General features: G+C 56.4%; 2 protein-coding genes and 1 long non-coding RNA gene across 3 annotated transcripts; 2 read left to right on the top strand and 1 right to left on the bottom strand.

Annotated features, from left to right (window-relative positions):
• Positions 1-2,068: 2,068 nt before the first annotated feature.
• Positions 2,069-11,357, top strand: DTX4 (deltex E3 ubiquitin ligase 4). The gene is made up of 9 exons (XM_048050044.2): positions 2,069-2,562; positions 5,635-6,364; positions 7,264-7,325; positions 7,439-7,600; positions 7,717-7,778; positions 8,043-8,195; positions 8,885-9,046; positions 9,259-9,348; positions 9,591-11,357. Exons 1-9 carry the CDS (start codon positions 2,352-2,354, stop codon positions 9,822-9,824), a joined length of 1,866 nt encoding a protein of 621 aa, XP_047906001.2. The 5' UTR covers positions 2,069-2,351; the 3' UTR covers positions 9,825-11,357.
• A 326-nt stretch (positions 11,358-11,683) lies between these two features.
• Positions 11,684-14,705, bottom strand: MPEG1 (macrophage expressed 1). The gene has a single exon (XM_013177774.3). It carries the CDS (start codon positions 14,627-14,629, stop codon positions 12,467-12,469), a length of 2,163 nt encoding a protein of 720 aa, XP_013033228.2. The 5' UTR covers positions 14,630-14,705; the 3' UTR covers positions 11,684-12,466.
• Positions 14,706-17,416: 2,711 nt separating this feature from the next.
• LOC106033973 (uncharacterized) lies at positions 17,417-24,870 on the top strand. Its single transcript, XR_007158832.2, has 3 exons — positions 17,417-17,771; positions 18,032-18,166; positions 22,627-24,870. It is a non-coding gene; the product is annotated as an uncharacterized lncRNA (long non-coding RNA).
• The last annotated feature ends 768 nt before the right edge of the window (positions 24,871-25,638 follow it).

Here is a 25,638-nt window from a genome sequence, read left to right as displayed (position 1 = left end):
CGCTGCCCCTCACCCCCCACAGGCAGGAACCACACTTCCGATCCCATGTTCCTTCTGGGACACAGGATGGACAGCAGGTGGGAACAGCTCCCTTTCATCCTGCACTGCCCGAGCACCCTTAATGTCCCTGGGGGCCGTGGGGGGGGCCCACAGCCCTGGCATGGGGCCCTGCAACTCGACCTTTCTGGAGCACGGCTTGGTTTACGAAGCCAGGGTGGTGCTGGCGATGCTTCGAGATGGCTGCCACCATAACCAGAGCCGGCGTGAAAAATCGAGCTGTCACCAGCCCCCCCGTGGCCCGGCTGATGTTCGCTGCCAGCTGGGCGAGCGGCCCCAAGCCCGGAGCTCTCCCTGCCAGCAGGCCCCAAGCGCGGCACAGCTGTGGTGACACCCGAGCCCCTCGGGTTTCAATTTCATGTTTTCAGCTGAAACGCAGATGAGGACCATGAAGTAAACGGTTCTGGCGAGAGCTGGCGGCATCTCGTGGCTAGCCTCCCAGGATGGCGGTAGCCACGTGGCTAACAGTAACCCACCAGGATCGTGCTTTGGGACAAGAGAAGGGATTTGCGGTGCTGGTGGCAGTGGGAGGTGGGCCGGGGGGGCTGGGGGCTGCACCGTGGGCTCTGCAGCACTGGGGGAGCCCCCACGGGCAGGGTGACGATGGTGGGGCACTTCGGGTGCATTTTTTGCCTGAGCAGGGCTTGTGAGAGGTGTTTGCGCCCTCACCGAGGGAACGAAGCCAGGAGGGTCGGGATTCACCCTCCTTGGGGACACCAAGCTCTATGGTGGCATTTCCAGACGCACGAGGAGGCACAAAAAGCCTTTCTTCGTACTCAGTACGTGAGATTTTGGGGTTTTGGGTGACATTTGTGTGGCGCTGCTTCCCTCTGGCCTCTCCAGCAGCAGCCCTGTGTTGCAGCAGGGGGGGAGCCCCCCAAACCACCCCAAGGATGTGTTTAATTCCCCAAACCCAAACGTTTGGGTTGGGTGTGCCTGGGGGCGAGTTGCGTAGGTTTTAAACCTGCACAGGCTTTCCACCTGTAGGTGGGAAGGATTTCCTCAGTTTCCCCAGGGGGTGCTTGCCTTGCTCCAGGTGAAAACCCAGCGTGGGCTCGCAGTGGCACCACCAGCATCCCATGAAGCCCCCCGTTCCTGCAGGAAAATGCACTCCCAGGGACGATGGGGCGATTTGCTCCACCTTCATCATTTTCCATCCCCCCTATTTGTCCCGTGTTCACAGCTCAGCATTGCCCCAGTCAGTCCCCACCTGCTTTATTTCCTCTTTTTGCCCCTAGTTACATCTTCCCTGATGGCTTTTCATCGCAGGCGGCGGTGGCAGACACTCCATGGGCTGGGCAGTGCCTGGAAAACAGTATTTATTGCCTGGAAAATAATATTTATCGCCTGGAAAATAATATTTATCACCTGGAAAACAGAATTTATCAGGAGCTGAGCTCTCAGTGATGCCCTACAGCCACAGCACCCCCGGGGTCCCCGTGTCCTGGGGGAGGGTCACCCCCGACAGTGGCAGTGTGGGACATGGGATTTGCCAAAATCCTGCGGGTGCAAGGCGTGGGGGCAGCGTTCCTTTATTTTTTTGGGGTGATTCTCCCCAAAATGGGCCAGGATGGGAAAATGAAGTCCGGTGGGTGCCGGTGCTGGTGCTGGGGGGCTGCGGGAGCCCAGCCCGGGTGCCCCTGGAGGTGCGAGGCTAATGTGGGGACACCTCCGGCGTTGCCTCAGTGTCCCGGGCGGATTTTGGGGTGTCACAGAGGGGCTGCACCCCGCCGCCCCCCCCCCCCCCCCCCCCCCCCAGCAATGGCTCCTCCCGGCTGCCCTCCCCCCGGGGCGAGATGGTCGGCGCCGCGGGGGGCGTGGCCTCGTAGCAGTGGGGGCGTGGTCACGTGCCGACGGGGGCGTGGCCACGGAGCGTTAGGGGCGGGGCGCTGTGGCATTGGGGGCGTGGCCTCGAGGGGCTGTGGGCGTGGTCACGGGGGGCGGGGGGCGTGGCTCTCCGTGGCGCCCCGCCGCGCGCTGGCGCGGGCGCGGGAACGGGGCGGGCGCCGCGGTGCGGAGCGGAGCGGAGCGGAGCCGCCTCCCGCTGCCGCCGCCGCCGCCCCCGGCCGGGGAGAGGCGCTGCGCTCCGGCCCGGCGCTGAGCCGCGGCCTTCCCCTCCGCGCCCCCTCGGCGGACGGCCCCGGGGCGGGGGCAGGCGGGCGGGCAGCCCCGCGGAGCATGCGGGAGCCGGCGGGGCGGGCTGCAGCGGCGGCGGGGCGTCTGCGGCGGGGAGCGGGAGGAGGTGAAGGGGGCTGAGGCGGCGGGGAAGGGGGCTGAGGCGGCTCGGAGGAGCGATGCTGCTCGCTTCGGCCGTGGTGGTGTGGGAATGGCTCAACGAGCACGGGCGGTGGCGGCCCTACAGCCCGGCCGTCAGCCACCACATCGAGGCGGTGGCCCGCGCCGGGCCGCGGGCGGGAGGCAGCGTGGTGCTGGGCCAGGCCGACAGCCGCCTGGCGCCTTACATCATCGACCTGCAGTCCATGCACCAGTTCCGCCAGGACACCGGTGAGTGAGCCCGGGACGCACCGGCCCCGCTCCTTGCACCCTGGTGAGGGGCTGCACAGCCCGGCTGCACCGTGCCGCTGGGCTCCCCGGGCTGGCGTTGCTTTGCTCGGCATTGCTTGGCACTGCGAGCACCTGCCTGGTCCTCCCCGGGCTGGCACCGCCTTGCTTTGCATTGCTTGGCACCACCAGCACCGCCCGCTCCTCCCCACGCTCCCTTTGCACCGCACGGTGTCACCGAGGCCCTTCCAGCCCTGCCCGGTCTCGCCCTGCTTTGTGCTCCACGCCTGCAGCCGCACCGCATCGCGCTGTGCCTTGCTGCCGGGTCCCATCCGGCGCTGCCCGGTCCTGCCCAGGCCCTCCCGCACCGAGCTGCCTGCGGTTGTGCTGCCAGCTCTCGGCTGCCCCGCTCAGCCAGGTGCTTTCCTGCCCGGCCCGACTGATCTGGCATCGCCCTGCGTTTTCCTGGTGCTGTTTTACATCGCGCTGCTTAGCGTCGGCTTGCATCGGGCGGTGCTTTGCTGCCAGGTCCTGCGTTCCCTGACCTGGAATTGCTTTGCGCTGTGTTGTCAGGCCCCGATCTGGAGCTCTGCTGTACCGTGCTGCCTTTCTAAGTCCCGTATTGCTTTGTGCTGCCTTCTTCTGCGTTACATCCCCTCGCCCACCCTGCTATTGCCCTGCTGCACTCCCGGGTGCTGTGCTGCGTCGCGCTGCCCGCTCGGGGGGTTGCATTGCCGGGCCCCCTATTGCATCATGCTGAGCTCTGGATTTGCATTGCACCACCCTGCCCTGCCTGACCTAGAATTGCACAGCTCCGCTTCGCGCTGCCTGGCGCCGTGCTGCTGGCCCTGCTGCCGGCTGGCCTGGTGATGCCCAGGCTTGTCTGCTGCTGACCTGCGTTACGCCATCCCCCCCGGTCCCTGGGTGCTGCCTGGTCTGACCTGCGTGCCTGCAGCCCTTCGCTGGGTCGTGCTTCCCGGCCTCCTCTGCTCCTCTGCCCTGTTGCAACCTCCTGCCTTTTCCCCCAGCGCTGAGCCGGCCACCGTTGTGCTGCCAGGATCATGCCCACCCCCTTCAGACCCTTCCTCTGGCCTTGCCCCGTGTGCCTGTCTCTGTGCTTCCCCTGAACCCGGCGCTGCGTGCTGCTGGGGGGACAAATCCTGCCTTGGGGCATGGCATGCCACGGGGGGTGCCTGGGTTGGGGGCACGGGCAGGTGGGGCTGTGCCCGGTTGAGGCAGAGGCAGGTTTGGGGGGACATACAGGGGGAACGTGAGCAGGCGTGGCTGTCCCCAGGGTGGGGAGCACGGACAGGTGTTAGGAGATACGCAGGGGGTGAGCGCAAGGTGCGTGAAATTAGGGACACAGGTTTTTGGGGGTGGCTGTCACAGGGGTTTGGGCCCCTTCCCTCCCCAGGCACCCCCATAATAATAGTAGGAAGGGGGCCTGGCAATGTCCCTTGTCCCTGGGCGGAGGACAGCCTGCTCTGGGGGCTGGTGGGGGTCGTGGTCGTGGGGACAAGGGACCTTTGCTGCCCGGGGACAGCTTTCAGCGCCATCCGTCTGAGGGCTATTGTCGCCTGGGGGGAGGAGGCCTGAAAGGGGGATTGTTCTGCTTCCCTCCGGGTTGCCGGGAATGTTGGTATTTTGGGTCATTAAACAGCTCTGATTTGGGGGGGGGTCGTGACCCTGGCAGGCCCTGAATAGCTATTGTCCCCTTTCTTCCCCCGCTGAATGGGAGGCTGGCGGCCCTGCGCTGCGCTGGGGGGGCCGCGCGGTTTTCCCACACCGTGGCCGGGGAGGGACCGCCAGATGCCGCATGCCATCGCTCGCACCGCACCGGATTAGGATAAATCACCGCTGTGCAGCGAGGCCCTGCTCCCCTCCGGCCCTCCTTTGTGCCACCGGGGCTGGCAGCCGTTCTCCCCCGGGTGCCCCTTGGCAGGGTGGGACAGGTGGCCCGCTTTGCTTATTTTTAGCCCGTTTTTTTTCAGGGGACCTGGTCCTGCGTGGCGACTGATGGTAGTGGGCATTTCCAGTGGAGGGCTGGGGGTTAAAAGGGACTGAAATTCCTGCGGGACTTAAGGGGAAGAGCAGTGCAGGAATGCTCGTGGTTCACCCCGGTGCCAGGGTGCCGTGGGCTCACCGCCTCGTGGTGGAAAGCTGGAGAACAGGACTAGTGATTTCTGCTCCCTGAGCTTCCGCGTTCCTATGGGAGCAAGCGATGGGATTTTGCAGAAGGGTGTCGTGACTCCACTGGCATGGGGGCAGCGATGTTCATGAGCTCACCCGATTTATTAACCAAACAACCCTGGGTCAGGGGAGAGCTAGAGGCGTGCTCGGGACAGGACACCGAGGCTGGGGACAGCCACGTCCAGCCTGTCCTTGTGCTGCTGTGAAACAACCCAGAGAGGAAGGCTTTTCCCTTGACTTAGCGCAGTGGAAAGGAAATACCTAGCGAGAGTAGGTGCAAGCCGCAAAGCCTTTGTGCTTTGCTCTCCTGCCCCACTTGGGCACTTGCTGACGGAAGAGCAGGGGCTGAGGCACAGAGCCCTGCTCCAGCTCCTTTACTCAGCCTTGCGGGGGTTTTCCTCGTGCTGCTGGCTGGGTTTTCACTGCAGGACGTTTCTGCAGCTGCAGACTGTGGGGCTGCCCTGAGCCCCTCTCCCCTGCTGGTGCACATCGCCACTTCTGGGCGCAGGTGCCGTGCCGTGGGGCTCAGCGCTGCCTCTTGGCTCCTAAAGCTCTTATTTCCCTCTCCTGGCCCAGAGCTGAGAGGCGGACGGGGCCGTGTCGTGCCCGTCAGGAGCCTGGGGCATTCCTAATTTCACCCAGCTTCTAAGGGAGGCTCCTGGACCAGGTTTTGCTGCTAAGCTTGTGGTTGTGTGTCCCCATCGAGGCTGTGCCTCTGCGAACCTGAGCCTGGGGAAACTGAGGCAGGGCGGGGACAGCAGCCACGCCAGAAAGCCGTCCCGTCCCCACACGGAGCAGCACCAGCAGGGCAGGTTGGGGTGGTTTCGTGGCGCTCCCTGCCTGCGGGTCGGTGCCTGATAGCATCTGTGTCACCCCCCCCGGCAGGCACCATCCGCCCGGTGCGGCGCAGCTACTACGACCCGTCGTCGGCACCGGGCAAGGGCGTCGTGTGGGAGTGGGAGAACGACAGCGGCTCGTGGACGCCCTACGACATGGACGTGGGCATCACCATCCAGCGCGCCTACGAGAAGCAGCACCCCTGGGTGGACCTGAGCACCATCGGCTTCTGCTACGTCATTGACTTCGCCACCATGGGCCAGATCAACCGGCAGACCCAGCGCAAGCGCCGTGTCCGCCGCCGCCTCGACATGGTCTACCCGCTGGTCTCGGGCACCCTGCCCAAGTCACAGTCGTGGCCGGCCAGCCCGGGGGCGGCCGCGGCCCCCCCGGCACCCACCTGCGCCTGCCCCCAGTGCCTCCTGGTCATGAGCGTCAAAGCCGCCGTGTCCGCGGGCGGCCTCGGGGCTGCCACCCTGCAGCCTCGCAAAGCCCCCCCCGCACCCCCCGCAGCCCCCAAAGCCCCCGCGCCAGCCCCAGGGGCCAAGGCAGCCGACGGAACGGCCGCGGCACGCGGCTCGCTGAAGGTGCTGGCCTCCCAGGGGGGCCGGCAGCAGGCGGCCAGCACGCCGGCGCTGAGCTCCGTCGTCTCCGCCGCCAGCCCCCCCGGCCCTGGCGCCGGCAGCGGCAAGGCATCCCGCCCCGGCCTCGGCACCCTGAACCGCAGCCACCTGCAGCGCCTGGCCATCGCCCAGTCCCGGGTGCTCATCGCCTCCGGGTGAGTCCCGCCGGGTGCGAGCGAGGGGGTAGTTGCGGGGAGAACGGGGGATGTGTCCTTCTCTGACGTTTTCCTGCATCCCTGAGCCTGAACGGGAGGTGTCCCGTGGGCAGAGGGGTCTGCTGGCCCCTCCTGGGGGCACCCCAGCACCCTGCGCGGGGTGGGTGGAATAATTCAGGCTGGAAAAGAGCTCTGAGATCATCGAGTCCAACTGTCGGCCTGGCGCTGCCGAGCCCCCCGCTCAGCCCTGAGCACCGCCGCGCCTGGTGGAGCACAGTGCTGCATCTCAATGAGGGGCCGGGGGTGCGTGGGGGGCAGCACAAATACCAAAGAAAAGGCATTCAGGGCTCCTTGAGAAGGGGTCCTGCCAGGCCCCTGGCCTACAGAAGACACTTTTTTTTTTTTTTTATTCCTGGGGGGGTTGGGATCATTTAATGAGCCTGTTTTTCCCCTTTGTCTGGCCCTGCCAGCAGCCTTCTGTCACAGCCTGGCCCCTTTCCTCTCCCTCCCTGTCCCCCCCTTCCCTCCCTACTCCTGACCCACCAGGAAACTTTCCCATGGAAGAGAAGCCTCGGGGAGGAGGGGGGGGGAAGCAGCCACAGCTACGTGGCTGTAGGAGAAAGGAGGGGAAAAAAAACCCACAACACAACAGCCTGGCAAGCAGCGACAAAAAGGGGCCGTGAATAGTTGGAGACGCAGGCGGGGTTTCTAAAGAGCCGGAGAAAAGGCAGCGGCGGGGCCGGGGGGGCACGTTGCCCCCCATGGGGGATTCTCTATTTCCAGCCAGGGCCTGCTCAGTTGCTCAGGCAACTATTGTCTGGTGCCGGGCCTGGCTCGGGGGGTGAGGGATGGGGACGCCGTCTGTGGGCCCTGACATGGCCTCCGTGGACTCTCCGCAGGGTCCCCACCGTCCCCGTGAAGAACCTCAACGGCTCCAGCCCCGTGAACCCCGCGCTGGCAGGTGAGGATGGGGCCGTGGGGGCCGGCGGGTGCTTGCCGGGGAGGTTTCTGGGGGGATTCTGGAGGTTTGGGGTCTTGTTGCTTAGTGCTTTTCCCCCCTTTTCCCCTGCGCAGGCATCACAGGGATCCTGATGAGCGCGGCGGGGCTGCCCGTCTGCCTGACGCGGCCGCCCAAGCTGGTGCTGCACCCGCCGCCTGTCAGCAAAAGCGAGATCCAGTCCATCCCTGGCATCTCCCACACCTGCCGCAAGACCACCAAGAAGCAGGCCAAGAAGGGTGAGACACGCTTGGCCTCTTTTTCACCTTTGGTCCCCTGTGGGCCCCGTCTTCTGCCCCAGCAGGGGATTTCTCCAGCGCCTCACTCCAGGCCCTCCGACTCTTGTTCCCCGCAGGTAAAACCCCCGAGGAGGTACTGAAGAAATACCTGCAGAAGGTGCGGCATCCACCCGATGAGGTGCGAGCAGCAGGGGCTGTCCGGGGTCTATTTGGGATGTCCACGGGGCATTTTTATGTGGGACGAGTCACTGGGGACGTGGGCAATGGGGGTCTATGGTGGCTGTCCCCTGTGGTGGCACAGGCTCCCTGCCCTCCTCAGGGTGGGGAGGTTGATCCAGGGGCACCCACCAAGGGCATTGGCCCGGTGTCCTGGCGCCGCCGGCTCAATCAGGTCTGTCTGTCTGTCTTTTTGTCTGTCTGACCCTTCTCCCCATCCTTGCAGGACTGCACCATCTGCATGGAGCGCCTCTCGGCACCCTCCGGCTACAAGGGGCCCCAGTCCGCCATCAAACCCGACCTGGTGGGGAAGCTGGCGAAATGTGGCCACATCTTCCACCTCCACTGCCTGGTGGCCATGTACAACAACGGCAACAAGGTGCGAGGCTGCAGCCCTGGGGGGGCCCAAATCCCCTAATTCCAAGACCCCTGCGCTGTGGTGGGCGCATCGGGGCCGTGGTGCACACCATAGCCACGTCCTGAGATAAAATAGTTCTTGCTGGGAAGGTGCTGAGGGCTCTTACCCCCCTGCCTTGATGCAGAGTTAATTTTTTATCAGCACTTTGCTGGAAGCGCTGATTCAGAAGCGAGGTTTGCGTGGGTATTTTGGTTCTCACTGTGGTCGATGTCCTTGCCTTCTCTCCTGGGGCTGGTGGCAGTGAACTTTGGTTCACGTGGGTTTGAGTGGAGACACACAGCACCTCCCTTTTCCAGCTGCAGGTGGGCTTTTCTGAGCCCTCTGCAAATGGCTGGTTTTTTGGCATTCCCTGGAAAATGTTTCACATCGCTTAGAGTTTTTTTTTTTATTATGCCTTCTCTCTCCGTCAAACTAAAACAAAAACTAGAGGTAGGGAAAGCAGTGAGGACTGCAAAACTGATGAGGAAGAGAAATTCAGACCTCAGGTCTTCCGTTAAAGCTGGTCTGTAAATTTTCCCAGCCCTCCCCCACCACTGCTGGAGTGTTTTTGAAACGACTGGATGTTTATGATGAAAACGGTGCTCAGTGTTGTTCTGGGTGGTGCTGGGGAGTGCTGGTTTCATTGTTTTCCACTCCTTTCCTCCTCTCAGGATGGCAGCCTGCAGTGTCCGACCTGCAAAACCATCTATGGGGTGAAGACGGGGACGCAGCCCCCGGGGAAGATGGAGTATCACATCATCCCTCACGCGCTGCCCGGCCACTCGGACTGCAAAACCATCCGCATCATCTACAACATCCCCCCAGGGGTGCAGGTGCGGCCCCTGGGGAAGCGTGGTGGTGGAGCTGCTTGTCTGTGAGCGTGTTGTGGGAAATCGGGGGTAAAGCCCTGCAAAAGTGTTGTGCTTGGTGGCAGGGGGACACGGTGTTTTTTAGCGCTGTTGTCGGAGTATTGCCTTGCACCCAGAGCATGCTTCTGAGCTCTAAATTAATTTATTTTTTATTTCTCTCCCACTTCACGCTGCAGGGACCAGAGCATCCAAACCCAGGGAAGAGCTTCACTGCCCGCGGCTTCCCCCGGCACTGTTACCTGCCCGACAGCGAGAAGGGCAGGAAGGTGAGAGGGGCTCACCGGGGTGGCTTGAGCTGGCGAAAGTGTCCTCAGGGGTGTATTGAGGGGGAGAGGGAAGGGAGCAGCTCTTTGGGGCATGGGGAGAAGCAGACGTGGCTTACACAGCCAAATCCACATGGAGGTTTGCTTGGGCTTACCTGGATGATAAGCACGCCCTGAGCGAATGTGGGTGTTGACTGCAGCCCCCTGCACCCACCTTGCTGCCTGCCTTATCTCCCCCTCCCCAGGTACTGAAGTTGCTGCTGGTGGCCTGGGACCGGCGCTTGATTTTTGCCATCGGGACCTCGAGCACCACAGGCGAGTCGGACACGGTGATATGGAACGAGATCCACCACAAGACAGAGTTTGGCTCCAACCTCACCGGCCACGGCTACCCTGACATCAACTACCTGGACAATGTCTTGGCTGAGCTGGCGGCCCAGGGCATCACGGAGGAGAGCCTGGCCCAGGAGAAGGACTGAGACCGCCACGGGGAGGGTTGCCCACTGCCCCCCCTGCGGATAAGGCAGCACCCCCTCAAGCAGGGGCATCTCCAGGCTGTCTGGGGGCATGGGAGAACGTCTTTTGGGACGTCCCTTCCCTGCTGGCAGAGCCGGTTGGTGCTCTGAGCCACGGGGGTTCAGCGGGCCTGGCCGTCCCTGCCAGCTAGCCGCTGTTGTGTGCTGTCCCGGGGAGCTGGGGGTCGCCATGGGCAGGCCAGACCTCTCCCCTCTCCTCGCCTGGGTCCCTGATCCCCCCCCAGCACCCACCTGGGGTTGGGACCCCATCCTGGTGCTGGGCGGATAGGGGTGGGAGCAGGGGTTGTGGGGTGGGCGCAGGGACTATGGGGGTCCCTCTCGCTCTGGCCCTGCCTCGTCCCTTACCCATTTGTTTGTTTGTTTGTCCCGTCTGGTACCTCCTGGGTGGTCTCTGTCCACAGAGGTTGGAGGGGGAGGGGCCTGGTCCATCTTAACCGGACCCCCCACCCCATATCCCCTCTCTTCTTGGCTGTGTCTGAGCTGTGTCCTGTGGGGTCCCCTTGTCCGGGCTGCCCCTGTGCTGGGAAGGGGCTGAAGGGTGGTAGAAAGCCGAGTGTGGGGGGGCAGTATGTCTCCCCCCCCACAGTAGTGGGTTCCTTGAACTGTTTGTATGGGGGTGTCCCCGTGTCAAATTTTATATACCTCATGTTTTGGGGGTTTGTCGTATATATGTACATATAGGGCTGGTGGTGTTTGGGGTGGCAGCCTGGCGGCTGGGAGGACGTGACGTGGGGCAGGGGCTGAGCCTGGTGATGCTCGTGGTGGGGTGGGGGTGGCCCAAAAGCAGTCGGTGCCCCCCACTGGGGGTCTCTGTTGGATCCCATCCCCTCCCTGCTGTATCCCAGCAGGGTTCCAAGACTTGAGGGTCCCTGGTGAAGTTTTTTGGGGGGCTGGGGGGACATGGCTGGCGGGGGGAGGACAGGGTGGCTGGCAGCGGGTTGGCACACTGATTTTGGGGCTGAAGGGGTTGATGTGTGGGGGGGAGGTAGGGCGGTGGTGGGGAGGGGGTTTGCATGGCATCTTGAGGTCCCCACCAGCCCCGGGGACTTCACAAGGCCTCTCAGAGCCACGTGTGGGACAGGGGTCCCAGTGTCTGGGGGGCTTCATTGGGGAAATCCTCCCCATTGCTCTGTGCCCACTTCTGGCCCCCACCCCGCGAGAGAGACCCCATTTCAGCGCGCCAGGCAGGGGCAGCGCTGCGGCTGCCCAAGCTGCCCCCTGTGGGGTTAGGTCCTCGTAGTCCCTTTTTGTTTAGCCCCCTTTCTCGACCCCCTCCTGCTTTTCCTTTGGGGTCGGTTTGCCCTCTGTCCCGGAGGCTGGCGGTGTGGGGTCTGTCCTGATGTGCGTCATTCTGTTGTCATCGCTGTTTCTCCTCTTTCCCCCCATCTGCGGGCCCGTCGCCGCCAGCCGGCCACCCCGCAGGGGATCAATAAAAGCGGACGGCGGAGGATGCTCGCTGTCCCTGCGCGGCCTGGACTCTCTGTTGTCTTCTGTCCGTCGTCTGTGTGGCCAGGCGAGGGAGGGGACACCCACGGGGAGGGCCAGGCACCTCTTGTCCTGCAGCCACCCTCCCTGTAGGGTGGCCAGACATCTACCTCAAGGGAGAAAGATCTCTTCCCCTAGGAAATCCCCTTCTGGGCAGTTGTGCAGCAGTGTGATTTCTCCTTGCCTGCGCCCCGGGATTCCCCTGCTGCAGAAAAACCCCAGCTGGAGCTATGCAAAACCCTCGAGTGATCTCAGAGAGGAAGGGACCCCCCTACCCTCCCACGGTGCCGGGTTGCCGGCTCTAACATGACGCAGCCTTTTAACAACATCACTTTTTCCTTTTATTTTTTAATGCCGTGTTGCCTATGCAATTAGTTGCTGGCTGAAATAAAACTGATCCGTGCCTCTCTACGTGTGTGTATATCTACCACGCTAGATATACATGGAGTCAGGGGGGGTCCTCCTGTCCCTTCGCTCCCTCCTTTCCCGGGAGACCGAGCGTTGCTAATGCTATCTGTGCTGGCCTTGGGTGTCAAAAATAGCTGGGGGGGCTCTATGGGGGAATGGGGGGTGGTCCAAGGGGTCGGGCACTGCATACATCCTGAGCCCATGCTTTTACACGGAGGCACTCTCTGCAGTGGAGCTGAGACTTGCTGGTGTCCCATTGGGTCAGGGAGGGGGTGTCGCATGGCTTCCCCCTGCTCTTTGGGGGCAGCTTGGGGTTTCCTTGTCCTTTGGCACCCCACAGGCTTCAGGGGCTGGTTGGAGGGCCCTTTTTGCTGTCTCCGGGGGGAGGGAGGAGGCATGGCCTGCGATGAGGTATGGGGTTGTTTAGTTCTCAAGCAACAGCTGCCTGGGAGAGGGAACGTGGAGGCGCATGTCGTGGTGGGTCACGGTGATGGGACAGCCCCAGGAGATGGCGTCAGAAGTCAGTCAGGGAGTCTGGAGCGGGAAGAGAGGCTGTGCAGCATCGGGGGTGCTCGAGGCTGGAGCTGGGGGAAACCTTGGGGCCTCTGTGGGGATAGGGGCTGAGGGGCGGGGGGGGCTTTGCCTAGACCGGGGGCTCAAAGCATTGCCCAGCACTGGGACCTGAGGGATGCTCATGCCGTGAGCCCCTCTGTCTCTTGCTGGTACCCCTCACCCACGCTCACCACAGCGCTGTCCTCAGGGCTCCCCACGGGCAGGCTGTCCCCTTCCCCCATCGCCCGGTACCCCCTCATCCTGTACCTCCAGCGGCCGTAGCTGACCATGGCCAGGAGGGTGGCCAGCCCCACCAGCACGGCCGCGGTCACGCCAGCCACCTCGCCCCCCGTCAGCCGCCGGCCCCTCACCATCTCGGCTGCGCGTTGGATCTCGGCGGGCTGGGCCGGCCGCCACACGCGGCTCTGCCCGTCCCTCACCCAGGCGCTCTCCCCGTCCCCGCTGCTCACCAGCACGGTGTCGGTGGCCGGCAGGTTGGCGGGGGGGCGGGTGAAGGGCGGCAGGCGAGCCGGGGGCAGCGAGCCCCCCGTGAAGATGCCGGCCTGGACGCAGTAATCCACCTGGCAGCTGTCGCTGATCAGCGCCAAGTGCTGGCTGAAGCCCGCGGGGCAGCGCTTGGCGTAGGGGTCTTCGGGGGTGCCATGGTGCTGCCCCCCCAGGGGGTTCCCCGCCTGGCAGCTGAAGAAGCCCCCAAAGGGCACGGCGTACTGGATGCTGCTCTCGTAATCCTGGCTCACACACACCCTGAGGTCGTCGAAGAGCTTCAGCTGGAAGTACCCCGAAGGGCAGGACTGGGCGCCGGTGATGGGGTTGGCGCTGTGGCTGCTGAACAGCCCCCCGAAGAGGTAGCCTGAGTCCGGGGGCACCGTGCCCCTCGCAGCACACCAGTAGGCACTGAATTGAACCCGGGAGAGCCAGAAGACGTCCTGGCACACGCGGTGGCAGAAGATGCCCAGGGTGCACTTGTTGTGGCACTCCAGGTGGCTGTGGCCTTCCTCCCGCTCCTGCATGCCCAGCAGCACCGGGGTGTAGGCAGAAGGGCAGGAGAAATCCCCCGTGAGGGGGTTCTTCTGCTCCAGCGCATGGCACACAGCGCCGGCATCAGGGCCAGAAAGCCCAGCACACTCTTGGAAGACTCCCCCAAAGGTGAAGTTGGTCATGGTCCCCTCGCAGGAGCCGTCGTCAGCATTGGCGTGGAAGTTGAAGTTGGGCGAGGTGGCATCGGTGCAGCCGGGGTAGGTGTTGAAGGTGTAGTAGCGGCGGATGGCTGCCTCCACTCGCTTGGCCAGCTTCTTCACCGTGGGGGTGGGCAGCTCTGGCAGGGTGCTGGGGCTGATGAAGAAGTACAGGGGCAGCCCCGAGCGGTCGATGGCCACCAGCTGGTTGCTAATCCCCTCCTGCCAGGTCTTGAGGGTGATGCCTGGGTAAAAGGGGATCCCACCGACACTCTCCACCCTGGAGTTGGTACGGTTCTCCAGGTACTGCTTGGTGAAGGAGGAGCTGGTGTCCAGGGAGCCCTCGGCTTTCATATTGACGATGCTGTGGAAGGCTATGCCGGCCGAGGCCGTGATGGCATTCCGCATGCCCCAGCTGTCCTTCAGGAAGGTTGTTTTGATCTGGTCTTCCTGGACCAAGCTGGCTCCAGCATCCACAGAGGTGATGGTGTGGGTGCCGTAGTTGAGCACCAGCAATTCAGACAGAAAATCAGCCATCCGTGTCTGGTTGTTCTCCAGGTGGCTGGCAATCACCATCAACTGCTTCTTGAAGCTCTTGTCCAGAACCGCTCCTGGGTCAATCTTGACGGTGTAAACCAGGTTCCTGACTTGCACTCGGGTGGTGAAAGCCTGGTCCTGTACTTGGTGGGTCTTGGTCTGGTGGAAGTCTTGAGAGAACTTGCCGTTGATGGCGGAGAAGAGGGACAGCTCCAGGTTGATGGAGGAAGAGGTGACGCTTTGGTAATTCCTCCAGGACTCGATGATCTCAGAGTTGATGTCCAGGTTGCTGTGCTTGCGAGGGATGGTGAAGATCTCATCTGGGATGATGTAGGACCCATCTTCAGTGGTCTTGCAGAGCGAGTAGCCCAGATTGATGACTCTGCCCATATCCAAATTCCTCAGGTTATCCCAGCCCCCACCAGGGAGGACTTCCAGACTCGGGACCTTCAAGGTCTTCCTGCAGTCCTGAAGCCCTGAAGAGGGCAACAGCTCTTGGGATAACTCGGCCCCTCTACTCACAGCTGCCAGCGCCCAGGTGAGGACGACCACCCTCAGCACCCGGATCATGGCTGAGCTGGGGGGACCGCGGCAGACGTCTCGCTGCTGAGGAGGGAGCTGGGGAAGTGAGGCAGTCGGGGGTGCAGCTGCCGGGTGGTTCCTCCTCTTGGGAGGAGGTTGAATTAACAAGGGGAAAGGAGAAGTGAGAGCTGGTGAACGTGATAAAGGGCTGAGTGGAGCTGAGAAAACAGAGTGAGGGGCAGAAAAGAGATGCCTGGAGATTGTTGCCTCCCTAAAGCGAAAGCTCCCTCTCCCTGTGAAAGCTGCTCTGCTGGAGATGGATCAAGGAAAAAATCTCTTTTTCAGCACTGTACCGGCACCTACGCAATGCCATTGTATGAATCTCCCTTGACTGATGCTTCAGTGATTCTCCAGATCAGCGCCTGGCCACCCCAAATGACCCTGGCTCTTCGTGCCACACACGAGACCTGGCCCCAGCACCGCAGCCATGCTCATGCAGTGGGGTGAGATCCGGCCCTGCTCGCATGAGCTGTGCTGCAGGGCTTTTCCCCATGGCAGGGGAGAGGCGAGGCTGCTGGCCATGCAGGGGAGGAAGCGGGAGGAACTGGGGGAACAGCACGCTGCTTGTGTTTCCTGGCGAGACAGCTGCCCGAGCCCCTGGGACAGGCCTTGGTGTTTTTTGGGGGGGGGCCCTCCATGGTGACCAGGTTCAATGTTGCCCTCTCCATCATCCCCATCCACATCAAGGCCTTCTGCAGCCACCTGTACTCAATTCCCCTGAGGGACGGATCCTTCCCTTGGTGTTTCTGGTTGAGAAGGGCACCTCCTGCATGGGGCTGCAGAACCGCTGGTGGCCTCTGGCCGCAGCACTCCGGTCACCCGAGGTGCTGCTCCTATCCTGCCCAGGGGTGCCTGAGCCTGGCTGGGCACCATTTTCAGAGATACAGAGGAGCAGCTGCGTGTTTTGGGTAATAAACAGTTAAATCCATTTCTACTGTGAAAGCTGCTTACATAGCCATGGTTCTTTCCATATGGACCGGTTCATTTCCCCTATTTTTGCTGGTGAGTTCCTCTTTCCAGGGCAAGTCTGGCAGAAAACGAGGCTGAAGTGAGAGCTGCGGTGGGGAGAGGTGGACATGTGTGCGTGCCTTTTGTAGGACACCACCACTGACGATGCAGGGGAGAGGGAAGGCTGGTGGAGACACCCAGCCCCATCGTGGGGCCCTGGAGGAGCCAGCAGTCCCAGGAGGCTCCCACAATAACCTGGAGGCTGTCTGCATCTTGGACTGTTTTAAGTCCGACTTTGAAGCCTGAATGGTGACCCTCACGGTGACAGCTGCGGCTGGCAATGCTTGTGGTCTCTGGGACGGGAAGAGGAGAACAGCCTCACGGGGTGGATGAGCCACCTCGTCCCTCTGCCATGTGGGAGCAGAGCCAAAACGGAGACTGGGGGCTTCTCTGTGCCATCTCTGCTTCTGGGGGACATCTCATCCTGTAGTGGCTGAGACACGGCAGAGCAAGGCAAAATCTGGCTAGTGCACACAGCTTGGATATAAACCCCCAAAATATATCTCCTGCCTGATCTCTGCAGGGAATGAGCAAATGGTGAAGGGGGTCAGTGGGCAATGGGAGGGGAGGCAGAGCCCCAGACAGGGTGCTTCCCTGGGGGAGAGAAGGGAAGGGGAAGCAAGGGAGGGTGGCAATCAGCTGAGCTGCAGGCGATGCAGCAGGAGGGGGAAGAGCAGTCTGCCTCCCATTCCCTCCTCCCCTACTCTGTAAGCAACAGAACAATTTAAACATTCAGGGCTGGGGACGAGGAATGGGATAGAATCGCACAGTTCCAGAATGGTTGAGGTGGGAAGGGACATCTGGACATCATCTCTTCTGACCCTCAGTCAGGGTCAGCTAGAGCTGGTTGCCCAGGACCACGTCCAGATGGCTCTGGAATATCTCCAAGGAGGGGAACTCCACAACCTCTCTGGCCAGCCTCACCTGGCCCCTCTGTGACTGGCTGGGGCACCCACAGAGCTCCCCAGTTCCCAGCCCCAGCTCTGCCCAGGGTGCCCAAGTCCTGCACAGCACCAGCCTGGGTTGGGGACCATCCCTGCCCCTGCCATCCCTTGGGGAGCAGCTGGTCCTTGCTGCTCCTTGATAGAGGCTGCCAAATTTCTCTGTACTTTATTTTCTATACAGATGCTCTTTTACTGTTAACAACACTGTCACAGCAGGGGACAGCGTACTTAAACTGCAACATGATTATTTCTAGTCTTGGACGTTGTGGGAATCTTGCTTTAGAACAGAGGTCAGGCGGTGACTTGGGTCATCAAACCTACCCTCGGGACTGCAGGCACTGTGCAATACAGCCCTCTGTGCAAACGTCTGGGCACGGCTTGGTGGGATGGGCTACATCCTTGTGAAGTTAGTGGCAGGTTCCAAATCAGAGTAGTGGGTTTGTTTGTTTGTTTTGTTTGCTTCTTTGTTTTTCTTTAGTTGGCTAATAAGCCATCTTGGGAGAAAGGAGGTGTTCCCCAAGCCAGCTGTATCTGTGCTGGAAACCCAGTTAAAATCCAATTGCAGAAACGATGACTAGCTTGAATCATTGTTCCTCTTTTTCTGCATGTTCAGGTTTTACCCTGGGATGACGAGGTGAATTAAGGGCCTACTTCTGCACTGGCCACCCTCCACATGGCTTTCAAGTAGCTGAAATTCGTGTCCATGGGTTGAGTTGGGTGGCCTCAAGCAAATCTTGGTGGGCGTCACCTCTATTGCTGCTCGTAGCTGTGCTAGTTTCTGTTAGCTGTGACCTTTGGGATTTCTTTTTTTTTTTTATTTTCTTTTTTTTTTTATTTTTTTCTTTTTTTTTTTCCTGGGAGGAACTTCTAAATATTATGATACTTAACTAGTTAAGGACCATCAACTGTCAGTTGCTACCACAACTGCTGCAGTTAATTGGCTAGCTAATTAATCATGGCAATCTTATTAATTATGTTAATGATTTCACTCCTCTTTTACCGTTGCTAAAGGACATAGTGAATATTTTAGGAGCAGTAATCCTCTAGCACCTCTTCCCCTCCCATTCTTTCCCTGGATGATACTAAAAGTGGTGATGGGGTGGTTCCTCCTGGCAACAGGGTGGGCACCGACTTGGAAAGGAGCTGGAATCCCTCAGTGCCGCAGAAACTGCTGCGAGGTGTGGATATATGTTTACAGAGTACCATTTTCTGGGGATCTGGAGCAGATTGGGGATTTATAATCCAGAAGGCAGCTGAATTACTGGGCTATCAAGCTTGGCTAGAAAGACCTACCTGTAAAGACGGAACAGTGGAGGGCTCCCCCCCGGTTTGCTTCTCTTTTCTTTTTTCTTCTGATCACTGGGAGGTTTTTTTTTTTTTTCCACTTTTGAAAAATAATTGTTATAATCTACTGATGCCTGTATTTTTTTTTTTAAAGATTTTTGCAGGGGATGCTCGTGCTCATTTGAAACAAAAGGTCTGTATGGATTCATATCAAAGATCGGACTGACCTGGGACTCCAAAACCAAGCAGATTTGGAGATTACAGCCAACGTGACCTCACTACAGCCAAAGTAAGCCTGACTGAATTATTGGCCTTCTATCCTGGAGTGATACATCAGTGGACAAGGGAAGAGCAACTTATGTCCTCTACCTGTACGGACATTTTACATTGTACTAGTTTTGGCTAGGACGGAGTTAATTTTCCTCCTAGTAGCTGGTATGGTGCTGTGTTTTGGATTTAGGATGAGAATAATGTTGATAACACACTGGTATTTTAGTTGTTGCAGAGCAGTGCTTACACTAAGCCAAGGACTTTTTGGCTTCCCGTGCTCTACTGCCAGCAAGGAGGCTGGGGGTGCAGCAGGAGCTGGGAGGGGACAGAACCAGGACAGCTGACCCCAAGTGGCCACAGGGATCTTCCATACCATATTAAGCAATTCCACTGAGCAATTAATATGGGGTGGCTGGGGTTTGCTGCTCGGGGACAGGCTGGGCATCAGTCAGTGGATGGCGAGCAATTGCATTGTGCATCCCTTGCTTTGTACATATTTTTATTATTACTACTGTTATTATTATGACTTCTCTTTCTTTTCTGCCCTGTTAAACTGTCTTTATCTCAACCCACAAGCTTTTACTATTTTTTTTCTGATCCCAAAGCTTTGTGCAGCCTGCAAACTAGACCTTTTGTAGCTACAGGTTGCCAAGATCTTTTACTATGAGCAGATGCTCACAGAGGACCTGGTTAATGGGCCAATATATTGCAACACCAAACACAGTAACAGATGCTGTTTTTAATGGAAAATGAAGACTGGCTTGCCATTTTATTTTTTTCTATTGATTTCTCAAAAATTTTCTTCTTTATTTGGACTGAAATGTGCCAGATATGGTGACTACCAGGGCATGGCACAAAAGACTCATGGAAGCTTAGCATGTGACTTACAGAATGAAGAGTGAACAAGAAAGATGTTTTCATTTTGCCCGCATGAGGCCAAAACAAGCCTGAAATGCCTGGCAAAAGGATGGTGCCGTATGTGCTGGGCTCAGCGGACAGAAGCAGAGAAATCTGGGTTGCTCTGGACCACAGCCCGCTTTTCTTCTGTTGAATCAGGAAACGTTCTTCTCAACATGACGACATCCCTTAAACTGAGCTCCTTTTTTTTTTTAAAAGTTGTGTTTTCCAAATGAATCTGCTACTCATTTTTTTCTCTCTCTCTTGGCTCTACATCTGAATCTTTCACCTGCCCCTCTGCCTTTTGGTGTTTGGCTTGTAACAAGGTGCGTTGTAAGAGAGTGAGGATGGTGAAAAACAGCATGGCGAGGAAGCCTAGAATAAAGCCTGGGAAATGGCCAGGAGAAGCCTTCTGCCAGAAATGCAGAAGGGGAAACCGAAGACGTGAAGATAGCCCTCAGGTGGTGCTATTCTTAGCCCTCAGATGCCAGCAGAGAGAGGAGATGCTGCTTGATGGATAAGGTGAGCGCTGCTCAGTCCCCATATCAGGGAGTGGCTGTCATAGTACCCACGGCGATAATAAGGCCTGCAGTTCTTGGAACTCGTTTCCCATGGCATTGATTCAGGGAGCCATGTCACTGTAAGTGAAAATAAATTCTCTATTTTAATTTATTGTGAAAAGTTATACTCAAGTTTTGCACAGAAAGCCTGGAGGCTTACAAAGAAAGCAAGTGAAGATAATCCTTTAAAGCAAATGAAGCAATTCCTAATTAATTTTAGTTCTTGAAACATTTCATTTTGCTTATTTATTTTACTTTAATCAGCTCTTGTCATTCTGGGGCATTCTCCTGCAATTTTTACTATTTCATGATCATCAAGGGACTACTTAAAATTGTCTCGAGTGTTTCTTTAAAGCAGGCGGTTACAAATGGCTTTAGAGATCTTTTGTCATCCAAGCGGGGGGCTTTTAGGTGACCCCACAACCAAAGAAGGATTAAACTGGCTACAGCTCTTAGTTGAAACACTTTGAGAAAAAAATAAAACCCTAAGATATATGGGTTCCTAAGTGATTCATCCATTATGTTCTCACATACCTGTTGCTATTTGACTTTGCTGAATGAGCTAAGAAGGGTTAGGATCAATAGAAATGACTCTTTGTCAAGACAGGTGAGATCTGGACTAGATTGCAGGATTCACATAAATACGAATTCATGATTCTTAGCCAAAAAAAAAAAATCACATGAAGTGTACCTCGTGTATGAGATGTCTTCTGTGGTTTATCCTGTTAGGCCACTAAACACCACAGGGCCATTGACTCACTCCCTGCGTGCCTGAGTGGGATGGGGGAAGAGAACTGAAATAAGAAAAAGCGTGAGAAATTGTGGCTTGAGATAAGTATAGCTTAATAAGAAAGAGAAAAGGAAAACAAACAAAAACAAATGATGCAGAACAAAGAGGAAAAAAGGAACAGAAAAGAAACCCTGGATGAATTTTAACTTGTAATACTGGCAGTGCGCTCTGGCCACCTTTGTGCTGGCAGTGAGATAGTGCCCATGAAAAGTCTGCCCGTGCTATTTATGTCTTCCATGTGAAGAAAACTGTTGTCCCTAGAAGATGAGGTCGTGGAGGGAGTGGAAGGATTCAGAGCTGGGCCCAGCTTTGTTCCCCGCTGGTGTGGTCTCGTGGTTTAACCCAGCAGGCAGCTGAACACGACACAGCTGGTCTCTCACTCTCCCTGAGAGCGGGGGAGAGAATCAAAAAAGCGTGAGAATTCATGGTTGAGATAAAAGGACAGTTTAATAAGAAGGAGGGAAAAAAAGAAAAGAAAAGAAAAAAAAAACTAACCACAAAATAAGAAAGAAAACAAGTGATGCACAATGCAATTGCTCACCACCAACTGATACCCAGCCTGTCCCTAATCAACAGCAGCCCCCAAGCCAACTTGCCCCCGTTTTATTGCTCTGAATGGCAGCATATGATGTGCGATGTTCCTTTGGCCAGTTTGGGGTCAGCTGTCCCGGTCGTGTCCCCTCCCAGCTGCTTGTGCACCCCCAGCCTCCTCTCTGGCAGGGCAGGGTGAGAACCTGGAAAGTCCTTGGCTTCGTGTAAGGAGTCCCCAGCAGCAGCTGAAACATCGGTGTGTCATCAGCACTGTTCTCATCCTAAATTGAAAACAGCACCACGTCAGCTACTAGGAAGAAAATTAACCTGATCCCAGGCGAAACTAGGACAATGCTGCAGAAATAACAAGTTCATCCTGGTGTTAAAGGGAGCAGGTTTCTACAAAAAAAGGCAGGATCAGTGAGGTTACAAAATTAGAGCTAATGGGGATCTCAGTTGCTGCTGATTTTATTTTTTTAACAGCCTCAATCACAAGTGAAGAAGAAAAACTAGTAACACAAGTAGCTTTGGAAAAACAAACACGTATTTCAGACAGGTTACTGTGCACCTGGTACAGAGTAAGGGCCACTTCAGATGCTCAGGAAGAGCATGTGCAAATGGAAGTGCTTCTTGCAGGAACCGCATGGGGCTCTGCAAGAGAAGAGCTGCAAAAGACTTGTCTCAGTGAGAGAAAGTGCTTGGCCCCAAACTGCTTCCAAATACCTTTGCTGAGCAGGGACTTGCACTAAGATCTATTTCTAGAGCATTTCTATGAATCCAAACCAAACTTCTTTCACTTGCAACTTAAAATTAATTATTTTAGACCAAAGTTTAAATTTCTAGTGCAGACAAAATGGGCCAGGTGTTTTGTGTCAAAATGAAATAGCTCCACATTTTTCTACATTGAAAATGAAAAAGGTCTTTCTGAACTGGTTGAGATATCTCTGTTTAGTACCCTCTCTGTCCATCCTTAGTGCCAAGTTCTGCTGCTGACTTTGATTCTTTGAAACGCCGTGGTTTTTTTTGTTTGTTTTGTTTTTTAGCTTCCTCCAAAGTATCCCCACCCAAATCTTTCACAGATTTGTGAGAAATAGTGGATAGCTATTATCAAGGTTAACAACTTTTTTCCACACAAAGGTTTTCAATTCTACAGATGTCCACCTGCCTCTTGCAAAAGCTGAGAAACTAGTTACAGGTGGGCTACACCAGGAGAAAACTGCTTTTTCCTTCTGCCAAATTGCTAGTTTCTATATTTCTTCTGATTTTACTGTACGTATGAAAAGAGAGATGGGGGACAAGAGTATCTAGGTTTTCTCTTTTCTTTATATGCATTTATTTGGGTGTGTAAAAACTGTTCTCTGCTATGCCCACCAGTTTGCCATTGCAACTTGGGATATGGCTCCCATAATTTGAACATTGGTGGGCATTGAGTTAATGTTGCCAGATCTGCCATATAGAGAAGGGATCGGTTTTCTTTCCTGTGACACCACCAATGGGACCATGGGATGAGAGAATAAACATCTAGCAAACACAGGGTAAGTAAAAAGGAGTTTGCTTGTTCCTGGTCTGTGGCATGATCTATGGCATTTGAGTGATAATTGAGGTGTAAGGGTGAAATTCAGGTTGGATATACTTAAAATTAAGGTATTGTTGTGCATAGAGGCTGTGTCTGTGTGCATACTGAGGACACTTTGTCTTCAGTTTCCAGAGTGGTCGAGGGACTGAGATGTAGAGATGAGAGTGTGGACTGAGGGAAGATGGATCAGAGGAGCTGCATGGCTTCAGCCTCTACCTGGCTTTGCACAAAGCCACTACCTGTTGTAGCAGGTCTCCTGGTTGGGATTTTGGACCATCTCAGACATTCCTCTGGCCATCTCCTGCGCTGAGGTCAGCACATAGGCAGTATTTGTATGCCTCGACATGTTAATTAATATCCTGGGTGGGAGCGTGCTGGTCCTGCTGCAGGATTGACCCAACCGGATGCAGGTAAGATACTTTCAAGCAGTCAGCAGAAAGTGTTCCTGCAGATGCTGAAATGTGACACAAAACACAATCTGCATTTAAAAGATGGGAAAAAAAATGTGCAGAGTTTAAAATAAATAAAAAAAAAAAGATAACCCATGCCCTGGAGATGGCAAGTAGGACCACAGGCCAGCTATTTAGTAAGACCTGAAAACCCTGGTTTAGGGGTCACCCAGTGTAGGTGAAGATGCTGCTGCAAGCACCTTTGCAGTGGAGGCTATCATCACCAGCTGGGAAGCCTGGCAGAGCTTGATTAACCACTTGAGCCTTGCTTTTCTCATTCAGACCTTAATTTCAGACCTTACCCTGAAATAATTCAGTGCCATTAGAAAATACTGTCACCACAGTAGGTGACTAGGTCACTAGGCTTAAAGGAGAGTGGTTAATTATTTCTAATTAGCTTAGAGCCTGCTTGCAAATGGGATTTGTCAGGAGCTTGTCTGTGTCACAGACCTGCGGGCAGCAATAGGCTGTAATAGCTGTAATCAGCCTTGCACGCCCTCACCTCGAGCAAGCTCAGCAGTTACCACCAAGAAGGTTTGGTGCAGGGGCACTCAGCTGGTGAGAAGAAGCTTGGCAACACTGCAGCAGTGAAGGTACACACAGACTATCAAGAAGCCAAAAACAGGTGCCTTACTGAGGTAAGCAGCAATGAGGTGAGGGATGTGGTCATAAACTGAAAAGGGTGGGTTTGTCATGATGCAGAAAAAGCGTTTTTTTCCCTCAGAGGACGGTAAGATGCTGGAAGAGGTGCCTGGAAGCAAAGCTGTGCAGCCTCTGTCCCTGGAGGTGTCCAAGAAAATGGAGAAATCTCTGTCCCTAACCAGGATATTGAACCTGTTGAGGCTTGCATACAGACATCCTAAGATACCTTCCTAACTCTTTTGTGAGCAGGCTGATTTTATGGTCGTGCCTGAATATGCTGAAGAGCCAAAAACCTTGCTTAAGCCTCCACGTGTGACTTGGAGACATTAATGTTAAATCAACCAAGATACTGAATACGATGCACTGGTACATCGCCAGAACCAGGCAGGATGCTTTGCTGTACTGCCACTGCTCTCTGCTGGCACGAATACAGCACAGCAGTTTCAGGATGGAGCTGCTTTGTGGCCCATAACGTGTTTTATGCTTACCGTACCTCGTGCCTTAACATCTCAGGTGATACCTGTCCATTCTTTCACCTGCTGTTTCCTTTCTGTAGGACAGTGCCTTGCAGCTAAAGAAAGCCCCAGGAGCTTGTTCTGGTGAAGCTGAGAGACAAATAACTGCTCCCCTTTACAAACCATGGCCCAAGGCAGACAAAAAAAGGGAAGAAATACCACAGAGAAGCCCTGGATGAATTGCAACTTGTAATACTGGCAGTGCGCTCTGGCCACCTTTGTGCCAGCATGAGAGAGTGCCCATGAAAAGTCTGCCTGTGCTATATATGTCTTCCATGTGAGGAAAACTGTTGTCCCTAGAAGATGAGGTCGTGGAGGGAGTGGAAGGATTCAGAGCTGGGCCCAGCCTTGTTCCCTGCTGGTGTGGTCTTGTGGTTTAACCCAGCAGGCAGCTGAACATGACACAGCTGGTCTCTCACTCTCCCTGAGAGTGGGGGAGAGAAATGAAAAAATTGTGAGAATTCATGGTTGAGATAAAAGGACAGTTTAACAAGAAAGAGGAAAGAAAAAAAAAAAAAGCAAGTCTTTGGTCAGTGATCGCATCTTCTGTCCTCAGCAGCTTCCCACCTGCCTTGCTTTCAGCCCAGGTGAGATTTATGAACCTGGGACGCCTCCATCCCCCAGCCACTCCACTTCTGGACCAGCTTTGCCAATGTAGTTTTTCTGTGTGGAGACCAGGACCTGCATCTTGGACGTGGTGGCAATGCCCACCCAACCCCCTGCAGTCAGCAGCATCGCTGACTCAATTCTCCTGCAAACTCCCTGTGCCGAAGGGTCCCCAGCCAGGATGCGGCCCCGCTCCGTGGCTTGGTGATACGAGGTTCCTTGCTTGTTCGTGTACTTACACAGTAAGATGTTACGGTATGGCAGAGAAGACATTTGGTACATTTTTGTACCCCAAATACTGTTTATTTCTCCATCTTTTGTGAGTAGAAGAAATCCAGGTATGACGTTGCTGTCAGCATATTGCTTGTCTGCAGCTACAAAGCTCTGAAAACAGACTTTCTATTATGGGAACTCTTCCTAGAAAACTTGGGCTAGAGTCCAGACAGACCCAGCTGCAGTTCACTGTCCTGCTTTCTCTCTTCTTTTGCAGCTTTCTTTTAGCTACTGAATGAAGCCGTTGGCATTTGGCTGTACAAAGCCAACACCTCCCCGAGGGAGCTGGCTGCAGGGGCTGCTCAGGAACCTGCTGGGCATCAGCTGGAGTGTGGTGAGCACTGTAGCTTAACCGTGGCAGGCAGCTAAGCACCACAGAGTGGCTCTCTTACTCTCCCCAAGTGTACACTCTCATTGTGTGTAAGGGTTTCTTGGGAAGATGAACGTGATCACTCTTTGCCCTTCCTCCTTCGTTACTCTGGCTGTTATTGCTGAGAAGGGCGTCACAGGGTGTGGAATATCCCTTTGCTCCCTTTGCTCATCCGTCCTGGTTCTGTTCTCTCCCAGCTTCTTGTGCAATCCCCAGCTTCCTCTCTGGCAGCAGTTCTTTTCTGTGTAAGGATGCTTACCACAAACCATAAATCTAACCCTA

Source organism: Anser cygnoides, chromosome 5 (assembly GCF_040182565.1).
Source record: "Anser cygnoides isolate HZ-2024a breed goose chromosome 5, Taihu_goose_T2T_genome, whole genome shotgun sequence".
Classification (NCBI taxonomy): domain Eukaryota; kingdom Metazoa; phylum Chordata; class Aves; order Anseriformes; family Anatidae; genus Anser; species Anser cygnoides.
Note: the sequence above shows the minus strand (reverse complement) of the source record. Positions and strands in the feature narration are given on the sequence as shown.

Excerpts from the sequence above, each read along its gene's own strand:
- DTX4 (XM_048050044.2), top strand. The coding sequence starts at position 2,352 with ATGCTGCTCGCTTCGGCCGTGGTGGTGTGGGAATGGCTCAACGAGCAC. Across the intron at positions 2,563-5,634 it reads CCAGTTCCGCCAGGACACCG|GCACCATCCGCCCGGTGCGG; the intron begins GTGAGTGAGCCC and ends CCCCCCCGGCAG. Across the intron at positions 7,779-8,042 it reads TGCGGCATCCACCCGATGAG|GACTGCACCATCTGCATGGA; the intron begins GTGCGAGCAGCA and ends CCATCCTTGCAG.
- MPEG1 (XM_013177774.3), bottom strand. The coding sequence starts at position 14,629 with ATGATCCGGGTGCTGAGGGTGGTCGTCCTCACCTGGGCGCTGGCAGCT.